Here is a 26374-nt window from a genome sequence, read left to right as displayed (position 1 = left end):
CACACACACACACACACACACACACACACACACACACACACACACACACACACACACACACACACACACACACACACACACACACACACACACACACACACACACACACACACGTTTAAGACACAGCAGGGATTCAAACCTTTCAAATGTGAAGAAAATAAAAAGATTAAGTATGAAATAATAATCTTTATATTTGGGGGGCTTATATCCTTACGGACTGCAGAGTGGAAAGAGACCGGAACGCGTGTTGAAGGAGAGAGGAAACTACCTACTTCGTTCCTAGCGTAGGAACGCAGGTCAGAATCGAACCTGGGTCGATCCGGGGCGTAACGTCTACGTGGTTAGCGTTTCAGTGAGTGTAAGCCATCGAGTCGCCCAAGAATCAGTATGTTCACCGTCCGGCCCGCGATCCAAACACATGACGAGTCTCACTGTCGTGGGAGAATCACTACGCCGGCGCCAAATATTGATTTGTTTTAATTAATAAAATATGGCACTCAAAACAGATTTCCCTGCTCCCAGCGTCGGTGCTTAATTTCTACTCAATGTTTTTTTATCTGCCTTTTTATGATGCAATTTGTTATTTTTTTAATGCCAATCTGTTTTCATCGTAGTTCTGTCGAAAAGAAAAACTCAGTTTGGACCACGAATAAAGACTGGAATCCAGCACTACAACTTTACACAGTCACTTTGTATTAATCTTTGGACATATAATGTGATGCATCGTTGTAGGATTGTTTAACAATACATCAACAAATGGTACTACCAACCACTTAAAACAAAAATAACTTGTATTCCAACCAATCAGCGACAAGGGTCGGATGTTGTGGGGTTTTGCGCTACGTCCATGATCGTTTTTACTGGATGCACCTGACGCGGAAGAGAGGGGCGAGCTGGCTCTGTTTGTTTGGGATCTCGCTTCAAATACCAACAGAAGAGAGGTCACCCAACGTCGCTGATACAACCTTTAATGTACAACATTACAGACAGTGATCCCCGGGCGGTCAGCTTACGTGATGTGTTCCGTTGATGTAACTCTCGTTCAGAGTGAGCCTCTCTATGTCCGCATCACAGGGTAGACGGCCGTTCTGCACGCACAGGAGAGGGGGGGGGGGGGGGAGAACGTTAGGAGACACACACAAGAAGGCGCTAGCACTGAGGAACAAACCCTCACAGATGGAGGAGCGGCCACATGCAGAGATGAATGGATGAAAGCCGATGTGATCGACACAGAGGACGGGCAGAATGGCATTTCAAATGTGCGGCAGGTGAACATGCAACCAGGAAGGGTCAAGAGCTCTATGTCCTCAACGGTGGACTGACGAACACGATGGTGAGTGTGAACCACTTCAGGCGTGGACCGTGAATTCCCTGATACATTCGTCGAGATCCTGAGTCACACAGCTATGTGGCGACCAAGGCCGGCCCCGTGAAGGTGTTTATAGTGTGACCAGCAGGTATACGACTATTTGCACAGCGAGGCATTCCGGTTAACAACCGTTATCCGTTTACAACGTCTACCCTTAATGTATGATGAGCCCTACTTGGGCTGCTACCAATCCTTTATCGTTCTAGAACTAAGCTAACTGAATTACTGACGACTCACGAACCAAGAATGATTGCAGGCGTGTCTCTTGAGTAGTAGAACTTCTTGGCGATGATGTAAAATGTCATTTCCATATTGAAATGAGACTCTTGTGAGTGGTGGAAGTGGCTGGGGAGAAGCACTCTGAGATAAAGGCTAATGCAGGCATGGGTTGGCCCTCCATCAGTCTCAGATTCACACATAAACGCAGGATGAAGCCGGTCTGACGGGTCATGCGGTGTCACACACACGCACACACACACACACACATTAACAAGAGACACACGGACACACACACACGCACACAAACACACATTAAGAGAGACACACACACTCACCACACACACACACACACACACACACACACACACACACACACACACACACACACACACACACACACACACACACACACACACACACACACACACACACACACACACACACATTAACAGAGACACACGGACACACACACACACACACACACAAACACACATTAAGAGAGACACACACACTCACCACACAAACACACGCACACACATTGAGAGACACACATACTGAATTATTTAAAACCTGCCCATAAGCTAATGCAACTCCAGCCACCTTTGTGGTTTGTGGACATGCATTAAAACACAAGGTCGATCAATAACAACAGAGAGCAGATGACCGAAGGCATGCATGAATGAATGACTGAATGAATGAATGAATGACTGAATGAATGAATGCCTGGGCAAAGTTGATACATTGTGTAAATGATAATATTCCTTAATAATAAGAACGATGATTACAAAGGGGTTGACGGACACAAACCGTATCGTAGGAAAACCTCCTAGCGTGAGTCACACGCAGCCCGGGGACAGTTCCCCATCTCACCACAAGGGCGTCTCTGTAATGTCTACACCAAAAATCTCTCTAGAATCGGAACACGGTGGGGGGGTTGCTTAGCAACGGGTCAGAAGGGGCCAGCAGACGGATGCCCACCATCACAAGTTCTGTGGTCGGTTGGACACAAAATATCTATTTTTTTGGTCTCTATCTAATGCGACCAGGGAAGACCTCATAACATCATGGGGGGGGGGGGGGGGGGGGGGGGAGAGGAGAGTAAAAGAAAGAAAGAAAGAAAGAAAGAAAGAAAGAAAGAAAGAAAGAAAGAAAGAAAGAAAGAAAGAGAGAGAAGTTTAACACTTTCCACCCACACGGCGGAGGCAGGAGAGAGAGTGCTGGGCAGATCACAGCATGTGGGAACCTGTCAGTGAAGAGGGGAGATGGTGGCGTCGGGCTGCCTGTGAGAGAGAGAGAGTGAGGGTGACCAAGGGAGTGAATGAGTGAGCGAGTGCAGGAGGCATGCCGAAAGCCCCAGGGCTATGTAAACACACACAAACACACAAGTGAGATAAGAACCAGGCCTTAGCAAAAGGACACATTGCTGGCCTGGCCTCCGAGTTTCACCCCAAACCATCTGACCTAGCATGCCGTATTCGGAGCCGGCTGCCAATCAACCAGGACCAGGCCTGGGGAGTGTAGTGCGTGTGTGTTGATGTGTGACTTAATGTGTGTTTCTGTGTCTTAATTTGTGTGAGTCTTTATGTGTGTGTTTTAATGTGTTTGCGTGTGTGTCTTAATGCGTTTGTCTTAATGTGTTTGCGTGTGTGTCTTAATGAGTGTGTCTTAATGTGTTTGCATGTGTGTCTTAATGAGTGTGTCTTAATGTGTGTGTGTGTGTGTGTGTGTGTGTGTGTGTGTCTTAAAACTTGTGTTAATATATGTGTGTGTGTTAACATTTGTGTGGGACTTCATTTGTTTGCCTTGTCTTAATGGGTGTGCATGAGCTTGCGTGCGTATGTGTGTCTTAGTGTGCGTGTGTGTTAAGTTTGTGTGTGCAAAAAAGAATGACGACACACAGAGATGAGCCACTAATTTAAAGAACACCAGGGAAGAGCTTCCAGGCTCACAGTACATGTATCAACACAATGCTCATTAGTAAACAGACCCACAGGGGGCTTGTGTGTGTGTGTGTGTGTGTGTGTGTGTGTGTGTGTGTGTGTGTGTGTGTGTGTGTGTGTGTGTGTGTGTGTGTGTGTGTGTGTGTGTGTGTGTGTGTGTGTGTGTGTGTGTGTGTGTGTGTGTGTGTGATGAGATGGGTGTGTGCTTGGCATGTAGGTAAATGAGGAGTATGAGGTCATACCTTCTTCCAAAGGGCAGGTGACTCAGGCCTGATATGAGAAAAGGGAGTGGTGGAGAACCAGGGAGTTCATGCTCGGCTAGAAGGGAAAACAATCTATTCCTGACCGCGACGTGGCCCGCATCAAAATCCACTGTGTGAGTTAGAATAAGGTTGTTTTCCATGCCTTGCATACAAACACGATTCACAACGTGTACGCTTTCGGGACGGGACCGTGGCTCACGGGGCAACATTGGTGACAATGAAAACCGCGGTGCAACAAAAGAGAGTCCTGGTGAAAAGAGGTGAAAACAATGCAGCTATCTGGAGATCGAGAGAGGCCGCACAGCATGCAATCCAGAGTATTCCAGCGGGCTTTGGAAGCAGAGGGGGGGCGAGGGCGGGAGGTACGGCCACAGGGCACGGCCGCGGGTATCAGAGACGGGTGGACGGACGGACGGACGGGACTCTCGCTCATCGATGGAGGACGGGGTTATTATTTGTGTGAGATGGACAGGAAGGCATGGGAGACAGAGGGGAGGACATTCATCCCCGGAAGGAATCGAACCCTGGTCGCTGCGATCAGGACAAAGCCCTGCTGGTACGCTCTCTACCCGGAGAGCCACTGGGGAGCCTCGAAGGAGGACAGGGTGAGGAGGGCAAAGGTCTCGATTCAATTACACCCCCGCCCCCTCCACTGGGGTAAAGACAGAAGAGCATCTGGTCGTCCAGTGAATTGGCTCGTGATTCTATTTACCATCCGGTCCGGTTTACGAGACTCCTGTTGTCCACACTTTACGGTGAACTCAGACACGAGTCATCACCATGGAGCCGGTTTAGGGTGAGGGCAGCAGGGCGCATGCAGGTGGGTTGGGGACTGAACCTGGTGTCTGGTTTCAGAGCGCAACCGCGAGGCAGCTCGAGAATCCCCCTGGCCAGGCTTCAAGTTATGCGCTTGTGGCCGAACCGCAAGGGGGTCCTGACTAATCAGCATCCTGTGAGGAACTACGAGATCTGAGCGATACTATAAGAGGTCAGGGGGGGGGGATTCAAGTGAACCACAAGCATCCCATCCAACTCAACACCCCAAAGAAGGGTTCCTAAAGGTCGAATGGCGGCTGGCTACTCGGCGGGATGGGTTGATGAAGGCGGGGATGAGGATGGTAGGATGAAGACGACGACGACAGAACAGCGGATGACCACCGGCGCACAGACAGAGGCGTCTCTCCGGACGGGGAGAGAGAGGGGGGGTGGGGGTGGGGGTGGGGGTGCGTCGGCGCTCGGAAGGGGTTTCTAGCGTTACCTGCATGGCGGGGGGGAGGGGGCGTGGCAGGGTGCCCGCGCACGACCTGCGCTCGTCCTCCAAGGCGCGGCTCAGCATCTCAAACTGCCTCTCCTGCTCCCGCACGGAGGCCAGGAGAGAGGCGGTGCTCGCACACTGCTCCATTCACACGCTGGGAGCAAGCACAGGACAGCACAGGACAGGACAGCACAGGACAGGAGACAGGACAGGGTTAACCACCACACCACCACAGGGAAGGGAGGACAGCGGCCCGGGCACCGTCTGGCACCGGGGGGGGGGGGGGGGACCCCCCCCGCCCCCCCGAGCAGAGAAGGAGAAGGGACCGTGAAGACCGCAGGAGACGGACACGGGCCACGGGGAGACGAGCGGGAGTTTGTTGAGAGTTCTGCGCACGTTTCGCTCACACGTCGTGCGGGAGGTGCACTACTGCACAGAGAGGTGCGGAAGATGACGATGAAGCAGATGTTTCGAAGAGGTGGGAAAGAGAAGGAGTTTGAAAGAGAGTTGGAAGTCGCTGGATTCAAATGGAGGAGGGGGTGAGGTCGCAGGATGGGGAGGTCACGAAGGAGAGGAGAGCAGAGGAGGACGAGAGGAAAGGAAAACATGGAGGCTCGTCTTGAAGTGACCGGAGACCAGTGAAGATGGGTGATGAAGAAAGACGAACACGCAGGATGTGACATCACAATGAGGAAGAGGAAGAGAACAGGAGGCACTCCCGTTCAAACAATAGTTTAACTCCAGGAGTCTTCTGACGATGAGCACATTCAATTTCAAGGCAATAAGTGCTCTGCCTTAGCGAGGAGGAAATTTTAAATAATTATCTTTCACAGGAATCAATCACACTGGTGGTGGTGCGTGATATGCAGAGTGAAGACAGCTCAGAGGAGCGAGAGAGGAGCGAAGGATAAAAAAAGGCCCTATTCACACACAGCGATCCTCCCTACGATCATGTGAGCTTATTAACACTTCTATCATCGCTCCAGACAGAGACAGAGATGCAAAGAGAGGGAGGGATGGAGAGAGTGAAAGAGAAGGAGAGAGACAGCGAGAGAGAGAGAGAGCGAGAGAGCGAGAGAGCGAGAGAGCGAGAGAGAGAGAGAGAGAGATGGAGAGAGAGAGCCAGAAGGGAACACGGAGCGAAACACCCGGTATTACACAAATTATTTTGGGAACAAAAATGCACCAAGTCTGACTCTGCGCGAGACCAAACCAACAAGCCCTGTGGCTTATGGAGGAGACTGTGGGCATCAGGCCTCCTACTTCATACATTCGTCACATACGTAACCATCCCAAGGCCAGAATGTAAGCTAGCTCAGTGGATACAGCTAGAGAGAGGCGACGTTTGGATGTTCCTACACCAAAAGTGTAGGTTTAAGTGAGAGAAGATGGGAGCAGGTTCCTGTTCGCAGCATTCGCGGATCAATAACCATTACAGTCACAGCATAACAAGCTTTGAGGTCACAGGCGAGATGACCTTTCAAACACTAGGATCCTACCAGGGCGAGGTTTGATAGAGAGCTCCCTTATGACGCAAGACTAAATAAATAGTCCCTGATCTAATGTTTTTTAGCTGGGTAATATAGGTGATGATCATAAGGACATTATAAAATAAGCATTGATTTACCCATTGAGGAAATCTCAGTTGCTTGAAAAAGATCTCTTCTTTATTGTTCCATGTTTGATATGGGTCTGTGTGCTACTTAATGTGTTTTTATAACCTCCTGCATTGTATTGGACCAATAGGAGATAACCGGTACTCTGAAGTACAAAACAAAGGAACAAGGAGGGGGCTGGTGGAAAACTAAATAAAGTCATGTTTCTTTGGGGTCTGTTTCATCCCAAAAGAAACACAAGGCTATATTAAATACAGAATTTTCCCTCTGGCACGGGCGCACGCTCACAAGTAGGCAGAGCCAGGGCCAATCCAATTCAATAACACATTGATAGGAATATCAAGGTATTCAGTGGGAGTAAAACTAGCGAAATCTGAGTGGCTTTCTTCCTCTCTAAACCGTAACTTTAAAAGCGTTGAACTCGTCCGTGGGCCGGTTGTATTCCGGACGCCCAACAAAGTGTCCTCTGCTTAAACTCAGCGTGTTGTTGACCGCATGGCCTGTAATGGCTCCATTTTCCCTCTTAACACTAGAGCTAAAGCCTAGCTCCAATCATTGGATTTACAGTGTACACGTATATGAAAAGACAGGAAACTGTGGTAGCACTGTGGTATGGTGTTTAGGATGCGTATGTATTGCCTCGTTTCTCTGGGAGACTTAACCACAGTTACCTTCTCTCCTGGCTTCCCTCAAACATCCGTTACTATATAAATCAAACAAAAAGGTATGGGAGGAGTAGACACTGTCTCTGACAGAGTATATGGTGTCAAAGAATAACCTGCTTCCGTCTTCTGTGATTCACGACCCAAATACAGACAGCACATTCGTCGGGAAGGACGAATCACACGATTATACTCAGTTTCAAAGTCCACATACTCATCTTTACATCTACTGAGGGAAGGCACCTCCCCTCCCTGCTAGTCTCTTCCACACACACACACACACACACACACACACACACACACACACACACACACACACACACACACACACACACACACACACACACACACACACACACACACACACACACACACACACACACACACACACACACACTTAAATGTGTCTCACATGACGGACATCCTCTAAAATCACACACATGATGAGCAGCGACTGTGTGCGTTTTGTAACGGTTCCGATAAACATGATCCGGCCCTTCCCGTTTTCTATTGACCGGACGTAATCAACCCTCATAGAAAGTGACACGTACAACAACCCACGCAAAAACAAACAAGACAGAGCAACACACCGGCATGCTTTTCCCAAAACGCCATTCTCCTACATTCCGCAGGGAGTTATGGCATGTCACATCCTGCCTCAGCTGTAAGACGCGGCCCTGATAACAAGCGCTTTACTCTCTCTCACTAGACAACAACGACTCACCCCGGCCCGGTTCATTACTCAGGAGGCGAAGAAGGGGAGCCAACCAGAAGGCCTGCCAATTACCTCCAGCACGCTTGGACGACGAAGAAAAATACCTTGGAAAGATGTTGTTTCAGGTGGAAAACTGAAATCGGTGTCCCGATACGAATGTGGTAGTTTATGTCCGAGCCTGGGTCTGAAAGGAAAATCCTGACAAAAACCTGACACCTTACCCCGAAACAGAAATTAGCAGCAATTACACAAACACGCACGCACAATCACGCATGCACGCACACGCATGCACAAGTGGCCGGTGTTAGGTGTCATTCCAGGTGACGGCTTACTTTATGTTGTTAAAAAAACAGAGGATATAATCAACGCGATTCATGCATGGTGCTGAATAGGCATTATGTCCTATCACACATTACAACAGATCAGGCCTTTCACAAGCACTGAAGCTATCCCTGTCCAGTTTCAATACTAACAACAAGAGGTAGAAGAGCTGTCGACATTAAGACAGTTTTATCCAAAGCGAGAGTCCAAGGTAGGAGAACAAGCGAAGCTCACGATTCTGTACTGCAGCAACTACAAAATGTAATTGTAACACGAACAATATCATCAAAACAACTTGGCCTTAATAGAGTGCAAAGTAGCTATGGGACTTGGTAGGAAACCCAGAAAAAGTACAAGGACAGCACGCACACTGCACACAGAAAGGCTCCCAGTCGGGTATGACCCAAAGCACTTGGTGCAGCTGCGAGCTGTGAGACAATGCAAACCACTGCACCACATGGGCCACCAAATATGCATGGGAAACCAGTGCCTTGCTGATATTGAAAAGGGCACAAACTCGTTTCCTGCACCGAGTGCTAAAGAGAGATCGATGGTTCTCCCGCAGCGGTCAGTTCAACTTCTGACATGGATCTGGCTCTTTAAATGGCTTGCTGTCCTAAACCCATCATCAACTTAACGGAAGAGTCATCAGGTTTTACACTGAATTATGTCCAATCAAACCAAAGCCCCACTAAGCTCCTTACGACCGACGCCAGTACACACTACAGACTGAGGGGCAAGTGCTACACACGCACGCATCACACGAAACCGGCCACAACGCACAGGCATCCACTGTTATTCTGTTGAGATTGGGATACCATCTCAGTGCTGCCGTCCACACGTAGGGCCTTCAGCTCCCAGCGTGGGTTCGGGTGTTGTGTTACACCATTATCGCAGGCTGCCAGGGCTGTGCCTGCCACATTAAAGGGAGCTGGTGCCGGCCATAGTGGGCAGGCCTGCATTATGTTCCAGCACACAGCTGAGGATCAACCAGCTATGGTGAATAGGCTCGGGCAGCGCGGTCAGCGCTCGGCTGACTCAGCGGCATTTGAATGGTCCAACAGATGTAGAGAGTGGCCTGTGTGTGTGTGTGTGTGTGTGTGTGTGTGTGTGTGTGTGTGTGTGTGTGTGTGTGTGTGTGTGTGTGTGTGTGTGTGTGTGTGTGTGTGTGTGTGTGTGTGTGTGTGTGTGTGTTGGCTTTTGTCCAACCACCACTGCCTCTGATTTTGGATTACCGTGCCCCCCTCCTAAACGTGGCTCGCAGAGCCCTAGCTACGAGAGGCGGTGGTGGACGGTAACCGACTTTCAATCAAAACGTGTGCCAACTGTCGACCGATTAGGTCGGACGCAAGGGAATCGATTCAACGCCGACACGGTTGCCACGGCGACGGGGCGTGTGCGTTCCTGGAGTGACCCCGTGGTTTACCGGGAAGCAGGTTATACAACAGTGTGAGCCGGGTGGACCAAAGCTAATTCAAAAGGAGGGTCTAATAGCCTCTCATAGACCTCTGCCCCTATGAGCAGAGACAGAGAAATGGAGAGACAGAGAGTGACACACATACACAGACAAACAGAGAGTGAGTGAGTGAGTGAGTGAGTGAGTGAGTGAGTGAGTGAGTGAGTGAGTGAGTGAGTGAGTGAGTGAGTGAGTGAGTGAGTGAGTGAGTGAGTGAGTGAGTGAGTGAGTGAGTGAGTGAGTGAGTGAGTGAGTGAGTGAGTGAGTGAGTGAGTGAGTGAGTGACAGAGTGAGAGACAGAGTGAGAGACAGAGTGAGAGACAGAGTGAGACACATACACACAGAGGGGGAGAGAGAGGGAAGGAGGAAGAGAGCGAGCGAGAGAGCGAGACCCACATATATAAAAAGTCTCCCAGAAAAAGACACATCCGCATGTCCGTTGGGGACACACCCACGCTGGTCTCTGGAAGCCCGTTATTATGGCAGAAATGATACCCCTCGCTGGAACAACTGGCTGGACTCACCACCCCACTCCACACTACAGGCAATGTCAGAAAGCGGTTGAGAAATAAAAAGCTATTTTGTTTAAAGCTGTGCTAAAATCCAGCGAGTGCAGGTCAGAGATAGGCATCTCTGATGGTGCAAGGGACAAGTGGTGACTCGTTCTCATTCTCATATACAGGCTGCCTGGGAATGACAATAGATACAAGCGATAGACTACATGTCCACCCTATACAAAGCCCTACAGACAGAGAGACTAACTTTACAGTACATAATCAAGCACTTTGTCGCAGCCTTCCCACGAAAAGCTCTTCTTAACCTCAAGTTAAGAAGAAATGCGAGTAGAAAAACCTCGAAACATGGGAATGTGTAGAACTAGGCAACTTCAAACGCCTTCCACCCTGCCACACCCCATGGGCTAAACTCACGGAACAGGTTCGCCCCCCCCCACACACACACACACACGTATCCGAGCCGAGCAGCCCACATCAAAAGAAACGGAAAGGTAAAATGGGCGTAGGTCTGACAACACCAGACAATGAACAACCATATAGAATGAAAAAAAAGTCTTACGAGTCTTACGAGTGCTGCCGATCGGAGCCCAGTCGATCGTCACTGCCCTCCTAAAAGGGTTGGCAGTTTGAACACATCAAGTAACTGATAAGTGCGCTGAGACTCACTTCCGTGTACCTGTCTGACCAACTTGTGCCGAGTTTATGAAGCACAAGGGTCACCGAGCCGTTACCATGATCCGCGCTGCGGGACAGCTGCGTGACAGGGTGCGCGTTGCGGGACAGGCTGCACGTTGAGGGACAGGACACCACAGTGCTGCCACTTCAAACTTTAACTGCAGCGTTGCCCGTGATGCGACACATGCACACACACCATGCAGTGCGCATTCAAAACACACACACACACACACACACACACACACACACACACACACACACACACACACACACACACACACACACACACACACACACACACCGTTACCAGAAACGTGCACATAGGCGAGCCGTGCTACAAAAAAGATTCGACCTGCGCGCACACACACGCACCCACACACATACATATTAAGAGACACACACATTAAGGGAGCCACACACACATACACACACCCAACAGGGCTTTCTGATAACTTCCTCACCCATCACCTATGAAGTAGACACCACTGCTAGCCCGCTTAGCTTGTAGCATCGCGCTATAACAACACCAGCTCTTTTCACCTCAATGTGCGTCAAACGTGCGCGTTTTGGCGTCGCGGCGAACGCGCACCGCTTCCCCCGGTACCGACACGGACCCGGTACCGAGAGGAGGATTCAGGGTTTAGTTAAGGAGTCCACGGGGAGTGGAATCGGGTGTAGCGTGAGGCCCGTCTGCCTCCTCCTCGCCTCCCCGTAGCAGACTTTAATCCCACCGCTGGGGAACCGGAGGGACCGACGCGTGTTATTCCTCCACGACGCGATCCGTGCCACCTTTAGGAAGGTGTGCGGTCTGACAAAGTGGATTATTATTATTAAAAGAGATTTATGGGTAGACGAGCCTACCTAGGTGGTTGATATCGTCCTCCCTTCGGCTTGTTGTTCACTGGTCTCCGCTGCGCTCTTCCTGCCTCGTCGCTGGGTGGGAGGGGAGGGGCGGCACATTCCCAGTACTGCTGGGATTTGGGGAATAAAACGCATGGATCATGGGTGTAATATGCATATAATGCATTATTTAATATTTCACTCAGGGACCTGAAATGGTAGTGATGGATAGTTTTCAAAATTTGAATAAGTTTACGTAGATGATTACTCCTGATGCATTATGCGCCTTTTCCTGTGTTATTTTTTGACGATTCAAAAAATAATTAATCTGATGTTATTTTCTGCTTTTATATGTTTTGTTTTTTTTACAGAATATATCTTATCCTTATCCTATTTTTATAATTTTTCCACTCCAAGGGGAACTTTGACCAGACGATAGGGGGCTCTTATTTAGTGTGTTCTACTGCCACCTAGTGACTACTTAGGTGAATTGCAGCTACATATAAAATATATTCAATCAGTCATTTGTAATGCAACTCATTCAAATATATTTACTAAATGGACCATTTTCATTAATATTCAATAATATCTAACAATATTCATATGACTAAATCAGTGGCGTCAATAGGCTGTTTCATTCGGGGCTAAAGCCCCGGATATTAAATATTATCTTTTTCTAGAAACAAATATGGGGATTTCAGGGCATCTCAAAATAAAGTGGCTTAGTCCTTGGTTTCTCCACGGGGGCGTTCGGACAACCTAGGGGGGCGCTGGGAACGTGATTATTGTTTTTCATTTTTTCGGGGGGGATTTTAAACTTTCATGGTTTTCAATTTTTTTGGGTGAAAAAATAGGCTACCTGAAATAAATAGCCTACAACAGCGGCTGCAGCAGAAGTGTTGAGACGAATGATGATATCAAGACATTTATAGAATATTCCAATTCACATGATTCTTGGCACGACCTGCAGGTTGGAGAGACTGAAATAACCCCCAAAATGAATAATGTAAAAGCAGCCAAGTCCCATAAAATTGCTTGAACTATTTATTTCATTCCATTGTTTCGTTGATATGCATTATTGAAAAGTTTCAACCATATGGATTTAATGCAATATCCACAAACAGTTCAAAATGGTACCATGAAATGTCTTGTTTATTGTATTAACCAGTTCATTTCTTTTGTGAAAGTCACCAAAAGTTGAAAAAAGTTAAACGCAAGGTCACAGGCTAACAGTGGAGCTGTGTTGGGAACCAGCAGCCAAGAGCTTCCATGGAAACTTTCTACCCATGTTAAATAGATTTAGTTGGCAGTTCCTTTTCTGCCCATTTTTTAAACTTGTGGAAGCACTTTGCAGTACTGGGAGACACCATTTCTAACGGCAATGGAGCTAGATTCTAAAAATATCAAAAGATGCCCAAAGCAAATACCTTTAACCCATAGTTGTGTTTTATCAAATTAAAAAATGTCCGAGTTTCATTGACCACAAATATTTTGCATACAAATCTTTAAATAGTTTAACCACATTAAGAAAAATACATTTGTTAATTTTTTTTATTAGTGAAGCCACAAGTTTTGCACATTATCCAAACAGAATACCTGAAATGTTGATATTTCAGCCCATTCGGGTTAAAACAAGAGAAAAGGACAACCTAACAAGAGTGAAAAGTTTGGGTTAGGTGACCTATAGTTCAAAGATGTCCCTGGTCAGGTAGACTAAATAAAAGTGTATTCCCAATTGCTCCAGGACATTCATGTAATTTACTTGTGAGCTCTCCCTCAAGCCTAGAGAGACATTATTGTTGAACCACCAACTGAAAGAGGGTATTAGCCATTAGTATGAGTGACAACATTTCATGGCTATTAATTTAGTTCATTATATTTAGCCGATTTGAATAGACTTTTCAAGCAGGTGAGGCTGTCAAAGAACTAAATATGGAGCAACTACAAAAGTAAATTTGCAGCATGACCAAATTATACAAAAAGTATAGGAACTGTTCTAGCAGATATGTTTTAGAAGTCTCTTTTGATAGGCAGGGAATAATTTTCTTTGTCACCCTGTGGTCATGCCATCAAATCTGTTGGGCAAAGTACCGCTACTGATTAATCCAGTAGACTCATCAGTCAAGTCCCCCTAGTTAGAAAATGGAAGAAACCCAGTTAGTCATGTTAATTATTCTGTCGTTACAAATTAAGACTAATACTTTCCACATATTGCGATCCAAGTTACTGGCTGCAGTCTTGGATTTTATAGTTCTATATGAATAGATTCAATTTACTAAACTATTAATCATGCTTCAGAAGAATTAACCTTTCTTGGATGGCAGATCTACCACAAGCCTCCATTGCCACAACCTCCAGATGGCTTACGACCTACGGCAACTCCTCGACTACTGCAAGCCTACAAATTGGCTCTTGCACACCAGACACGCATTTTGCTTTATTTTAGCTTTTCAAGCATCTTAAAATACCCAAATCATCGCTCCAATACACAAGTCAGCTAATGGCCTACAAGGAAATGCTGAAGCATTAGAATTGCAAGGTTCACAGCCCAGTTGCATAAGTGGTCACAACCGTTAGATTGAAAGCAAGGGTAAAAAATAAATTAAAAAAAATTCACACAAACTAGTCAACATGGTCAATTGAAAGCCTGTACAAAACGAACCTGGAATAGTCAAATGCAGCTTTACTGCGGATGAATTAAGCCAAATTGCATAAACATCCAATGGTAAACAGTATACAAATGCAATCAAGGTTGCACTCACACTAGGCCATCTGGGTTTGGCCGTCGCAACTGTGGCCTGGCCACGGTAGGCTCTTGTACATACGCCATCACGTCGCTAGCATCCAAACAATTCTACCAAACCTTAACCAACTAGTGAAAAATGGAACAAAACTTTAACACACACCCAGTGACTAATCACCTTGTCCAGGGGTGTTCCAACGTGGTTTACCAGAGGGCCTTGTGGACTTAAAGTAAGCCACACATTTGACAGAGACAGCACTGAATGACGTTAAACTAAGCTAATCTACAGGTTACTAGTGCTAGTGCAATTACATGAGCATTTTGCACAATATTTGTACTCCAATGCTACGTAAAGCAGGCTTCTTCAGAAACCCGTAGCCTGCTACATTGAAGGGCAACTAACAAATCCTGACCAAGACCGAAAGATGGCTCTGGAAGCCACTACGGCCCACGCAGCAGATTACTGCGTGGACCGTGGTGGCTTCCAGATCAACCCTTCGGTGGACCATTCATACACATGTATTCCGAGGATGTTTTGAAGAGTCCCATGGCACTAGATTCCTTTGAAGTTGGTATGGGGGGGCCCAAAGGGGGCCCCCCCATAGATCTTGTCAGTCATCTAACACCTGTTAAGAAAAACACACACACACACACACACATCACAAGATACAAATCAGCAAAGCTAGGTTAACAAACAGCGGCGACATGCATGTCAAGGTGCAAAGAGCAGGGATACTGATGACTTGTGTCCGAGGAGACGGCCCAAAAAACGTCAACATTTAATAAAGGAAAATAACTTTTACTCACTGCGGTGGTCTGTTTTGAAGTGCCATGTTGGTAGAAATATTTGTCTGGGCTGTTCAGTCAAATGCCCACAAAAACAAACACGCAACAACGCATACTTTCAGTTTGTATAAAGTGACAATAGTGATCTGCAATCTAGATCGAAAACGTTCAACCCTCACTAAACTCAACCTCGATTGACACAGGCCGATGCAAAAAGTAAACCAAACCCATTGTGTTCACCTTTAATAAGGGGTGCGTGACAGGTGATCTCAATTAAGAGCTAATCAAAAAGAACACACTCGGCCATGAGTGAGACGTTCAAAACGAGTACGAGGATTTAACGGATTTATATCTATCTTTATTATTGGATAGGGTATGGTATCAATGATTTGGGCTTTGAGTAGGCCTATATTTCTTAAATATATTTCTTACATTTTTTCACCCCTTCGCCTTTTGAATATGAAATCTATAATCTCAGCCTCTCTATAATTTGCCCAACACATATTTTATTGTTCAAATAAAATCCCATCCTTATTTTGCCATTCATATTGAATCTTTACTGTCTTTCATTGTACAACACAATCATCTAATAATATTCATAACGCTCTTCCATCTCCTTGGCTGCATTAAGACGAGGCTCGGGTCAGAGCAAAGATCGGGATCCAAACATGATAAGGGATAAAGTTATTTATTAGAATAAAGTAAGTATCATGAAATCTGTAAAGGGATTAGTGTAGCGTATGGAAGATTAGAAAATGTGCGATTATATGGTTTGGACAGAAAACCAAAATCACAAGGACCGACCGAGCCAGAACGGAGGAAACTTACCCAGACAGACAAAACAAATACTGGGAACAACAAACCATCTTTACCATGTTGGAAATACCCAAACAAAATGCAACAAACCAACATATGTGACCAACCAACTGAACTACTGACCAAACACACAATTCTTTCGGCTAGCCTATGTATATGGGCAGTGGAAAGTGTGCTGTGGGGATGTTGAATAGTGTTAACATAAAACAAAACATGGAACCAATCCAAAGGTCCAAAACCTTAAGGAACCACCCTAAACAGAACCCAAGCCCACCTGCCTCTGTGGAAAGAGAGAGAGACTGGCTAAAGCCTGCGTGGCAGACCTGCACAGGTGCACCTCATCAGCTGACAAGCCTCTCAGCCCCGCCCACTGGGTACCTGTAGCAGGTAGGCAAACACAGAGGACCCAGCAGATGAAGGAGAGAGAGAGCAGTCACAGCTGTCACATCTGTTGCCTGAAGATTCTTTATTTGTCTCCAACAAAACCTTCCAAAGAGATGAATCATTGGCTCATCCCAGAAGTGTCAAATTACTTTTGTGTGTCAAAACGGGCAGGGTGGTCGTGGACTCCTGAAAAATACTATGGTTGTTTTGTATGTAGAATAAAATGCCATTGTACATTTAAAAAAAAAAGGGAAGACTTTCACAATGCAGGATTCTGGGAATGCAGTGATGGAATCCCGATAACACCTGTTCCCTAATAAATGGGTCAAGATTCTGAGTCTGCCTGCAAGAGGTTGTGTGTGTGTGTGTGTGTGTGTGTGTGTGTGTGTGTGTGTGTGTGTGTGTGTGTGTGTGTGTGTGTGTGTGTGTGTGTGGTTGGCTAATCAATAAGTACAACATGTTCTAATACTATGAGACTCATGGTAACGTCCTCAGCCGAGCTGCAGACGGGACTTAGTGTCTTATTCATGTATTTATTTATTTTAATAAGTTAGGCTACTTATTTTATTTTAAATAAACATAGCGTAATACCAAGGGTCAGAAGTTTTACAAGAATTTTGATCTTACAAAGTCTTTATTCGTTTATTTCTCACATTTTCCACAAAACCACCTGGAGCTTCTGAGTGTAGTGGGGAAGAAGTTCCAGGTTGATCTGGAAATCCGGAGTTGGAGGAACATTTCAGAGCTGGTAGAAGTTTTTCTTTTGGATATAGCCTAATGCTTGGTGGGTCCAGCTGAAACAAGTAGAAGTGAATAATAACTTTTTTTACAGTTGTAGGTTCCCAGCCTCTGCTCCAGGGGTTGACAACCCTAGGCACGTGTGCCACCACTGGCACGTGGAAGCATAATCTTTGCACACTTAAAAAATAAATAAATAAGAAACTTTTAATTTTTATTTTATTATTATTATCGTTAAAAAAAATTATGCACAATACGGCAGCATAATTATTACAACCAATTTTCTTTGCACTATATTCTGTTTTGGGCATTTCCTCCCTGTGCAAATATGATAAAATGAGTTACTGAAAGCATTGTTCTGAAATGGGATCAATTGAGAAGAAAATATTTAAAATATTGTTGCAAGTGGCCTGTATGCATCGCCTTCACATGGTTTTGCAAAGCTGTACATGTCTTAAAGATATTGATGTGGATGTTGGAAACATCCACATCAATACCACCAATAAACCAAAAGTAGCACTAATAACCCCCTCCAAAAAGTGAACTGTTGTCACCACGTCACAAATGGTCGCTTAAGAGTTACTGCAATCTACATGTTCAGTGTAGCACACCCCTGTGACCAATCAAAATGGAAAGCCACACCCACAACACTGATCACTAATGTGGCTCACTACCACACAAACAAAAGTTAGTGCCTTCACCTGGCTAGCAACCTCCACAAGTGATCTACAGAAGTAGGCTGACCACCATCTCACTAAAGGTCACCTTTTAACGTACACCTCACACTCATTTAATAGGCATAAAAAATGCACACCTTCACAGAAAGTGGGCCTGTCCACATACATATGATACAAACACCACAAGCCTTCTGTTAATGAACCTGCACTGACCGTCAATCAGCATCCATTAACTCTAATGAGCTTCATGCTCATACACACATAGGGCTCACCAAAAGCCACACGTACAAAAGCTACTGATTACTTAATGAACAGGTAAAATACATGGCTCAAAATTGCTCCAGACAAAAGTGTGGCGAGCATGGCTGTTTGGCAAGTCTGTACACATGTTGATGAGAAAAGCAATCCCCCAACCTATTCAAGCTAGCTGGACTAACCTAACTATCTTCCGAGACATACCGGGCACGAGGCTAACATGCCCCCTCCCCAGGGTAGCCTCTCCGCAGACTTAATCTGTCCAGGGAGTGCGAAAATAAGTTCTAACAAACAGGCCAAAACAACCATGCTCACTTCCTTAAATTAGAGCAACTGACCTCTATGAAAAGCAAGAGTGAGTCTTCCAGCCATACTTCCCCTGCACTGACAAACATGCGTTCAAAAAAGCAGCAAGGTTTGCAACCGCCAATGCCAGACACATAGAAACAGACAAAATGAGTTCCATCATGGAACTTCCCAATTTCAAAATTTGCGGCTCAAGTCAGCAATTAAATGTGCAGAAGCCAAGTTGGTCCATACAAGTGCAGATAAAGCCACAGAGCTTTGGGCAGTGGACTACTCTGAACATACTGGCTCAAGCCAATTAGTAAGGTCACCTGTGTGCTTTGAGAATGAGCAACTTTGTGCCGGGGACTGTTTTGTCTGTGGCTTTGGCAGCCCACGTTTGTTTCCCTCCTCTTTCTCCATCTATCTCACATTTTGGGTGGCAGACCGAAGGCTGGAGATGACTGCAGAGGGGCTTCGTCTTTGTTTTGGCTTCCTAGAGAAGGGGGGGAGGTGTTACGCCCCTCTGCACACCACTGGCAGTGAATTGGTCTTTGGGTGGTGCCGGGGCACAATCAAGTTAAACGTGCACACTTCAGCCTCAGAAGGGGGGCTTGCTTTCTGTGTTTGTCCCTGTTCTGTGGGCGTGTCTCAGCCCACGCTCAGGTGTGCTGCATCAGTGGAGCTGAATAGGAGCACCTTTCATGTTTATGTAAATAAATCCCACTGGTTGGGTTTTTGTAAAAGGTGTCCTGTGATATTTGGGGTCAAGGGTGGTTTGTTGTTAGCCCCAGTAGGGCCAACTAGAGGTGGGGCGTAACACTGTAGCGAGGTGGGGCATAGCAAATATAACAACAAAAAAACATTTAAAATGTTGATGCATGATTGTTGACTATATGGAAATAATACAATTCCAGATCTTCTGGAAATGTTTTTGGTTGCTGTCATAAAACAGCTTAATATTTAATATATTGTTGCTTAAGGCACACTCATTAACAGTATTCTCTGTCTTTTTTAAATCAACTTGCTTTTTCTTTTTTCTAGAAACAAATATGGGGATTCCAAGGGCATCTCAAAATAAAGTGGCTTAGTCCTTCTACATAGTCCTTCTGGCAATAGAATGAACGGTTTAAAAACATAACCATGTTTACCACCTCAGGTGAATTATCCTATCCCCTGTCATATATATAGGCAGTGGCGAAGCAGTGGCGATAGCCCACCCTATCGTTTCGTCCTCAAATCTAATATTCTCTTTTTACACAAGCAATGAGATGCTGTACACTAATGAACAGGCTCAAATGGGCTAGTGAAATCGAGCGCAACCTTCCTGCAGGAATCTCTAACCTCTGATTGGTGGGTGGGGGTCTCCTGTTTGACAAAACCAAAAATGCAGCACGAGCACACTTAAAATAGTTTCTGCTTTCTTGTCTGTCAAAAAGGCTAGCTAGTCTTCAGAAAATCTATCAGAAAATCCACGATTTCCAGCTGTTATAACATGACCAGGTAATAATCATTTTAAAACCTTGACATAATCTGTCAGATGTCTATTAAATGACAGTTGACCACAAGGTGATTCCATCTATGCCTCTTCTTGAATTGCTTCATGTTTAAGTCGGCAGAGGCTTGTAATGCTGCGTAGCAATCAGCATGATAAGGTGCAAGGAGCAGAAAAAGTTGACATGGGTGCTTATTTTCAGTTGAAAAAAAACGCTGGCATTACTTCATCAGCTGAGGGCGTATTCATTGACATAACAACGTGAGCTAAATAAAGTACAACATGTTCTAATACTGTGAGACTCATGAAAACGTCCTCAGCTGATGGGACGGGACTTAGTGTCTTATTTATTTAATATTTATTTTAATAAGTTATTTATTTTATTTTAAATAAACATAATACCAAGGGTCAGAAGTTTTACAAGAATTTTGATCTTACAAAGTCATGACAGAGGGACTTGGTGTCTTTATTCATGCTTGAAAGATGAACACATTTTTTTTGAAAGGGAATAAGCTGATGAAGCTGACAAGTGACCACTGTTTACTGTTTAAAAATATTTTTTATTAAATGCAAACCCAAGTGAATCATTTGCTCTTGTTTCTCTGTTTGGAGATTCACACAGACTTAGCAGTCTTGTTTAAATGTTAGAAATGTAGTTAATAAACTCTTCTTCCTTCGGTGCTTTCTGGCTAACTTTATAGCTTTATATATTATATCCCTCCACTTTGTTCGGTAGGCTATTCCCTGTCTCTCCTTTGCTCCACCACGTAAACTGCTGCCTAGCCATACCTTCCTCAGCAGTGGAAAGTCAGAATTGAAATGAATCACTGTGTGAAATGTATCTAACTTGATGGTTATTATGGTGAAATGTATAAAATATTAAGCATAATAAAAAGCCATATTAATATTTATTGTAATCATAAATTATACGTCCATTGAGGAGGATTTGGATGTTATAGTCAACAGCGTCAAACTCTCTGTCACCACCGTCAGAAAGAAAAGCTGACGTTGCTGATCTTTGACAGAGGTGAACATTTTTTGTGTGTTATACAGGAGCCATCTTTTTTTCCTTCTGTAGCCAGCTGCCTTTGGCCACTTATTGAAATACATGCACTTATGTCATCATTTTAAACGATTATTTATATGCTGAAAAGTCAGTTCTGACCCGTCATGGTTGTGACACAAATAAAAATGTAGAAATATTAAAAAAATAGCACACTTGTATGAGCTTGCTTGACCTTGCTGCATTAAGTCGAAGTGGATGGTGGAATGGGAGTCATTTGGAATATAGCTGACCAAGTGGTTCCCTTATTTTTCTGTTTTTTTTATAAATATCTGACATCGACAAAATTTGGAACACATTTTTGCGGAACCACAAAATGAGTAAATATAATCGAAAATGCACTGCTCTTGGTTTTAAAGTCAGTGTTGTACCTGAACGCATTCATTGAACGATAGTTCATGAACTCGTTCATAGTTTGGGCGAACGTGAACTGAACGTACTGTATTACTGCCTGATGAACGTTACTGTGAACTTGTTCGTTCTGGTGTCTGTGAACGGCACGCTGACTCGGTTAACCTTCGTTCAATAGGGGGGTTATCTGTTTATCAACACGGCGGATGCTCACGCAGGACGCCATGTTGTTTGACCGGTTGCCATGGTTATCTCTGTGTAGTTAATTTGCAGTTACGGTGTTGTCCGCTTACTGTTACATTAAACTGTAATCAGAAAACGCGGTTATATGCTATAGACCCTATAGTATCTGTGGTGTAAAGGCTGGGACGAATTTCGAATTATAAATATGTACACTTTATGTTGAAAGTCGCGATTCCTATTGAAACGAATGGTGCGGTGATTATTCTTCAAAATGAGAGCTGTTAAATTGTGAAAAATGAATTAAACTGTTATCAGTTAACGCGATTATATGCTTGACCCTAGAGTATCTGTGGTATAAAGCCTCAGACGAATTTCGAATTATAAATATGTACAATCCATAACGTTAGCTCTCTGCCTCCTAGCTCAGCGGACTAGAATACCTCCTAGAATCATTGCTTGTTGGCCGGAAACGGAAAGGGGGGCTGTTTACGTTTGGTTGTAGACTTTTCGCTGGGTTCTCCGTCTCCACAGTAGGGCTAGAACCGAGCAAAAAGACTACAACCAAACGTGAACACCCCCCCTCTCCGTTTCCGGCCAACGAGCAATGAGTCTTCCAACAGAAATCAATGGGATTTACAAAATGCGCTAAATGTGCAATAAAACACGATAGAAACTGTAGTTCGCTACGATACTTGATTAACCACTCTATTTCATCCTAGACAAACCACAAAGGGGTTTCAATGTTCAAAATACCGGAAACAAATAATAGCTCACAGCAACATATTGAAAAGAAGAACTATGAACTAGTTCATTATTTGGAACTTTGAACTTAGTTCAAAATGTTGAATTATGAACGTTTAACTGAACTAGTTAATTTTAAAATTTGTGAACTGAACTTTGAACTAGTTCACGTAGAAAGTGCACTTTCCCAACACTGTTTAAAGTATTATTTTGTCATCTCATCTTTCATCTGGTGTATGTGATTACATATCATATTTAATCATTTTTTTATAATTTACAGTATTTATCAAATTAAGATTATAATCTCTAGTCTCTTCATGTTTCACAAATGTCCAGAACAAGGACTTCCAGTTCCTCTTTCTAGTTGCCTGTGTACCCTATAACCCTCAAACTATGTGAAACACCATTTTCTAGTTGCGAAAAAGGAAGGAACTCTAAATAACGTCGTACCCTATTACCCCAATCCTGTCCGAAGTTATTTTTCAAAACATGTGAAATATCATTTTATAAAATAGGCCCATTGTAGATTTCAGTCTAACAAATCCATAAAACAAAGTTTATATTCTCGAATTTAACTTAAAGTAGGCCTTCACTACTACTAAATCGGAAAAGAGCCCAAATAGCCTACTGAGGTCATAGTAACAGAATTGAATAAACCTTCAGTAAGTAGCCCTATCTCCATGTTAAACACAGATCCGGACGACCATATGTGACATGTTGTGTGTACGTAGAGACAGATTGCCCTGAACTAATCTGGATTACACTGAGTCCGTCCCCCTGGCTCCTGACACACACACACACACACGCACACACTCTAACACTTGCATACGTTATACAAAGGGACCCACTGGGTCTTTAGACCATGGTCCTTGAACCTATGTTATCTGATCTTCTTCTACATCCAATATATTACATAACAGAGCCCTCCACAATGCAAGGGAAGTAGTGCAGCTGTGAAAGAGGAAGGGGCCTCGTCGTGGATGCAGAACCAGCCCTGTCTTATAAAATGCCTGTCGAATAGCCTTCAGATTTTGTTTGCTCCTGAACGACCTGCAGGAAATCTCTCCTTCTGGACTCACCGGGCGGGTGGTGAAGAGTGAAACATGCAACGATGCGGGGGAGGGAACAAGATTCTCTACGGGTTGACTCTGGCCACGGGGATAGCAGAGTGCCTCGGTTTTGCCGGCTTGGTGTTTGGGTTTGCCTCTCTTGTGTTTGTGCTGAAACAAGATGGGTACTTCAGTCAAATGTGTGTCAACGTCACGGCCGCAAACAACACAAGCTATACAGGTGAGGGACATTGCTTCCAAATTCTATTTGAATGTGTTTTGCATTTGAGAGTTGAGAATGGAGATTGCACTGCTTACCTGGATAGCAGAACTGCTCTTTGGGAGAATGCATTATGCATTATCTGTTGCTCTTTGGCTCTGTCAATCTGTCTCTCTCTCCCTCTCTTTCTGTTCATCTCTCTCTTTCTCTCTCCATCTCTCTCGCTGTCTCTTCTCTAGACTGCAGTGGGCAAGATGAGCACTTCTCTCTGGTCTTTACCATCGCCTCGTTCCTCATCGCCTTTCTGAGTCTGCCAAATGGCTACCTGTTTGATCGCTTCGGTACCATGGTAACCAGACTTCTGGGAATGTGAGTTCTTGTACCAATCTCTCTATTATGAACGCTCAAAGGTGGTGTAAATAGAGATGTCAAACACAGATAGGCTTGTTATTGTGTAATGTGGTCACTGTGGTATGGTACATTTCACATTAGGGCCCTGGGTGATAGTAGTGTTGATAAAGTGTTGACAAAAAAGGACCAATATATTGTGAAAATCGGTTTATATAAACTACACATAATACCTTAACGGTTCAAATTGCTCACTTGTTTTCCTAAGATACATAACGCTCATCTAATGGATGCTCAGGGTCTGGCTTCTTGTTATTATGATCCGGTCAAACAAGATCAAATGTGCTTCAATCAGAATAAATACATTATAAACCTTTCTCCTACCCTCCAGAACCCTGTACGCCATTGGAACTCTGATCATGGCCTTCTCTAGTGCAGGTAGGATGCAAACTTTGGTACAAAAACAGAAAACAAGAAAACCAAAAGTTCCCTCCCCTTTCCCCTTCAAGCCAATTGAAATCAGTTATTGTACCGTTCATATTGAACAATTGAGTAACTATTTGCACAACGTAGTGACCTCGAAGAGCAGGTCGCTATACAGAGGAGGCGGTTTGGGTGTTACAATGTTGCCTGTGTTTACTCATCTTTATTTTCTGTTCCACTCCCTTCTAGCATACTCTATGCTGCTGTTTGTGGCCTTTCCCTGCCTTGCTGTTGGAGGGATTATCCTCCTCCTAACCAACATGCAGGTGAACCCACCATTCAGTCACTGCTGCGTGCAACCATGCACACATTGTTTCTGATAAGAGCAAATGCTTTTGTTAAAAGTTTGGGATCACCTAGACAATTTCATGTCTTCCATGAAAACACAATTGCACAAGGGTTTTCTAATCATCAATTAGCCTTTTAACACGACAATGTACCATTAGAACCCAGGAGCGATGGTTGATGGAAATGGGCCCTTGTAAAATGTAGATATTCCATAAAAATCAGCAGCTTCCAGCTAGAATAGTCATTTACCACATTAACAATGTCTAGACTGTAATTCTGATTAATTGAATGTTATCTTCATTGAAAAAAACAGTTATTTTAATTAAAAAATGAGGACAATTCTAAGTGACCCCAAACTTTTGAAGGGTAGTGTACCTCACCGTAAGACTGTGCAGCTTTTAACTGACTGTCTGTCCGTCTTACTGTCTGCTTTTGATGAAGATCGGCAACCTGTTTTCTGCCCATCGTTCCACCATCATCACCATCTACAACGGGGCCTTCGACTCCTCCTCCTCAGTCTTCCTCATCGTTAAGGTAACTACCTTAATGAGTTTTAGGCATAAATAAAGTAGGGCTGTACAATTAATCAAATTTGGGTCAAACGATCTCCAAACTAATTTAATCACGTTGAACCGTGTTTTTATTTTTTTTATTTAAAAAAGAAAAGTATATCTTATTCATTACATTTTTTATAGCAATATAACAGCTGGATACATATTTGTGCAGTGTTTTTTTTGGTGAGAAATGCTGAATGAATGCATCATGTTTTCAAACTCTAAAATAATCGTTTGTAAAATCGTGATTTCAAGATTAACCAAAATAATCATGATTATGATTTTTCCCATAATCGAGCAGCCCTAAAATAAATGACTTATGCACCCGTCCTTTTATGCCTGGAGATGCATCTGAGTGTTTTTTCTATGGGACACTACTGGGCAAACACAGCTTATCAGTTGAGCGTTATAGCTTGCTGGTCAAACAGCCAATTGATGGTCAGTCCTTCATATAGGCTACCAAGAATTGTTATGTATCTAGGCAGCATGTGATCTATGAAGATAGGGCAAGATTTCCAGTCAATGCATCTTCATAATCCTCCTGTATCTTTACAACCGAATTGTTTGTTATATTTCTAAGTATACTTTCCCAAATTAATAAAAAATACCAATTCTATACCAATTCTCTACACATTGGACACATGCTTGTTAAAGCTGGACTGCTGTTGTTCATTATTGTCATTTCTGAATCATCTGATACTTGATTGTCGTGGTGATTTCTTTACGAGATATTGCGTTTAGGACAGATGAGACTTCTATATGCAAAATGCACACAATAGTTTGGGAAAATTAACCTATTTTAATGTACACATACGCTAGTCTCCTCTATAGCAGAGTGAGCCCAAAATACAGTTTCACAGAGCTATTTAAAGAACTTCACCCAGCCGCTTCAGCGGCTGCGGGCGCAGCCTAAGCTCACTTCACTTGTTCATTTCAACAGTAGTGTCACACTATGAGCTCAGCTCAACCTGACACTCCAGAGGGGAGACTGAGGACTGTCTTTAAACTGGCAGTTAAAGTTGCTGCATTTAAAGCCAAGCTTGATTTGTGGGGACGACGAGTGGACAGG

At 44.4% G+C, this 26374-nt stretch overlaps 2 protein-coding genes and 1 long non-coding RNA gene across 10 annotated transcripts in view; 1 reads left to right on the top strand and 2 right to left on the bottom strand.

The window, feature by feature from the left end:
- ctnnd1 (catenin (cadherin-associated protein), delta 1) overlaps positions 1-11950 on the bottom strand; it is a 34443-nt gene extending 22493 nt beyond the window's left edge. For 4 of the 7 annotated variants that reach the window (XM_056586929.1, XM_056586926.1, XM_056586928.1 and 1 more), the window contains exons 1-3: positions 11868-11946; positions 5050-5200; positions 1014-1088 (exon numbers count right to left, since the gene is read on the bottom strand). In XM_056586929.1, the coding sequence (XP_056442904.1) occupies positions 1014-1088; positions 5050-5193 (219 nt within the window). In that variant the 5' untranslated portion in view covers positions 5194-5200; positions 11868-11946. The other 3 variants (XM_056586930.1, XM_056586932.1, XM_056586931.1) reach the window with 3 other exon arrangements.
- Positions 11951-12698: 748 nt separating this feature from the next.
- On the bottom strand, positions 12699-24448 carry LOC130379899 (uncharacterized). 2 transcript variants are annotated; one of them, XR_008895169.1, is made up of 4 exons: positions 23731-24448; positions 23443-23583; positions 15397-17369; positions 12699-15215 (listed from the first exon to the last, which is right to left on the bottom strand). It is a non-coding gene; the product is annotated as an uncharacterized LOC130379899 (long non-coding RNA). The 2 variants fall into 2 exon arrangements; XR_008895168.1 differs by having other exon boundaries at positions 12699-17369; positions 23731-24416.
- Positions 23152-26374, top strand: part of slc43a3a (solute carrier family 43 member 3a) — a 10499-nt gene continuing 7276 nt past the window's right edge. The window contains exons 1-5 of the mRNA XM_056586975.1: positions 23152-23653; positions 23872-24001; positions 24372-24418; positions 24653-24729; positions 25193-25285. Coding sequence (XP_056442950.1) covers positions 23467-23653; positions 23872-24001; positions 24372-24418; positions 24653-24729; positions 25193-25285 — 534 coding nt within the window. The 5' untranslated portion in view covers positions 23152-23466. The remainder of the gene's footprint in view (positions 23654-23871; positions 24002-24371; positions 24419-24652; positions 24730-25192; positions 25286-26374) is intronic.

The sequence above is a fragment of the Gadus chalcogrammus genome, chromosome 3 (genome assembly GCF_026213295.1).
Source record: "Gadus chalcogrammus isolate NIFS_2021 chromosome 3, NIFS_Gcha_1.0, whole genome shotgun sequence".
In the NCBI taxonomy this organism is placed as follows: domain Eukaryota; kingdom Metazoa; phylum Chordata; class Actinopteri; order Gadiformes; family Gadidae; genus Gadus; species Gadus chalcogrammus.
The sequence above is the reverse complement of the archived record's forward strand: the minus strand, read 5'-3'. Positions and strand labels throughout refer to the sequence as shown.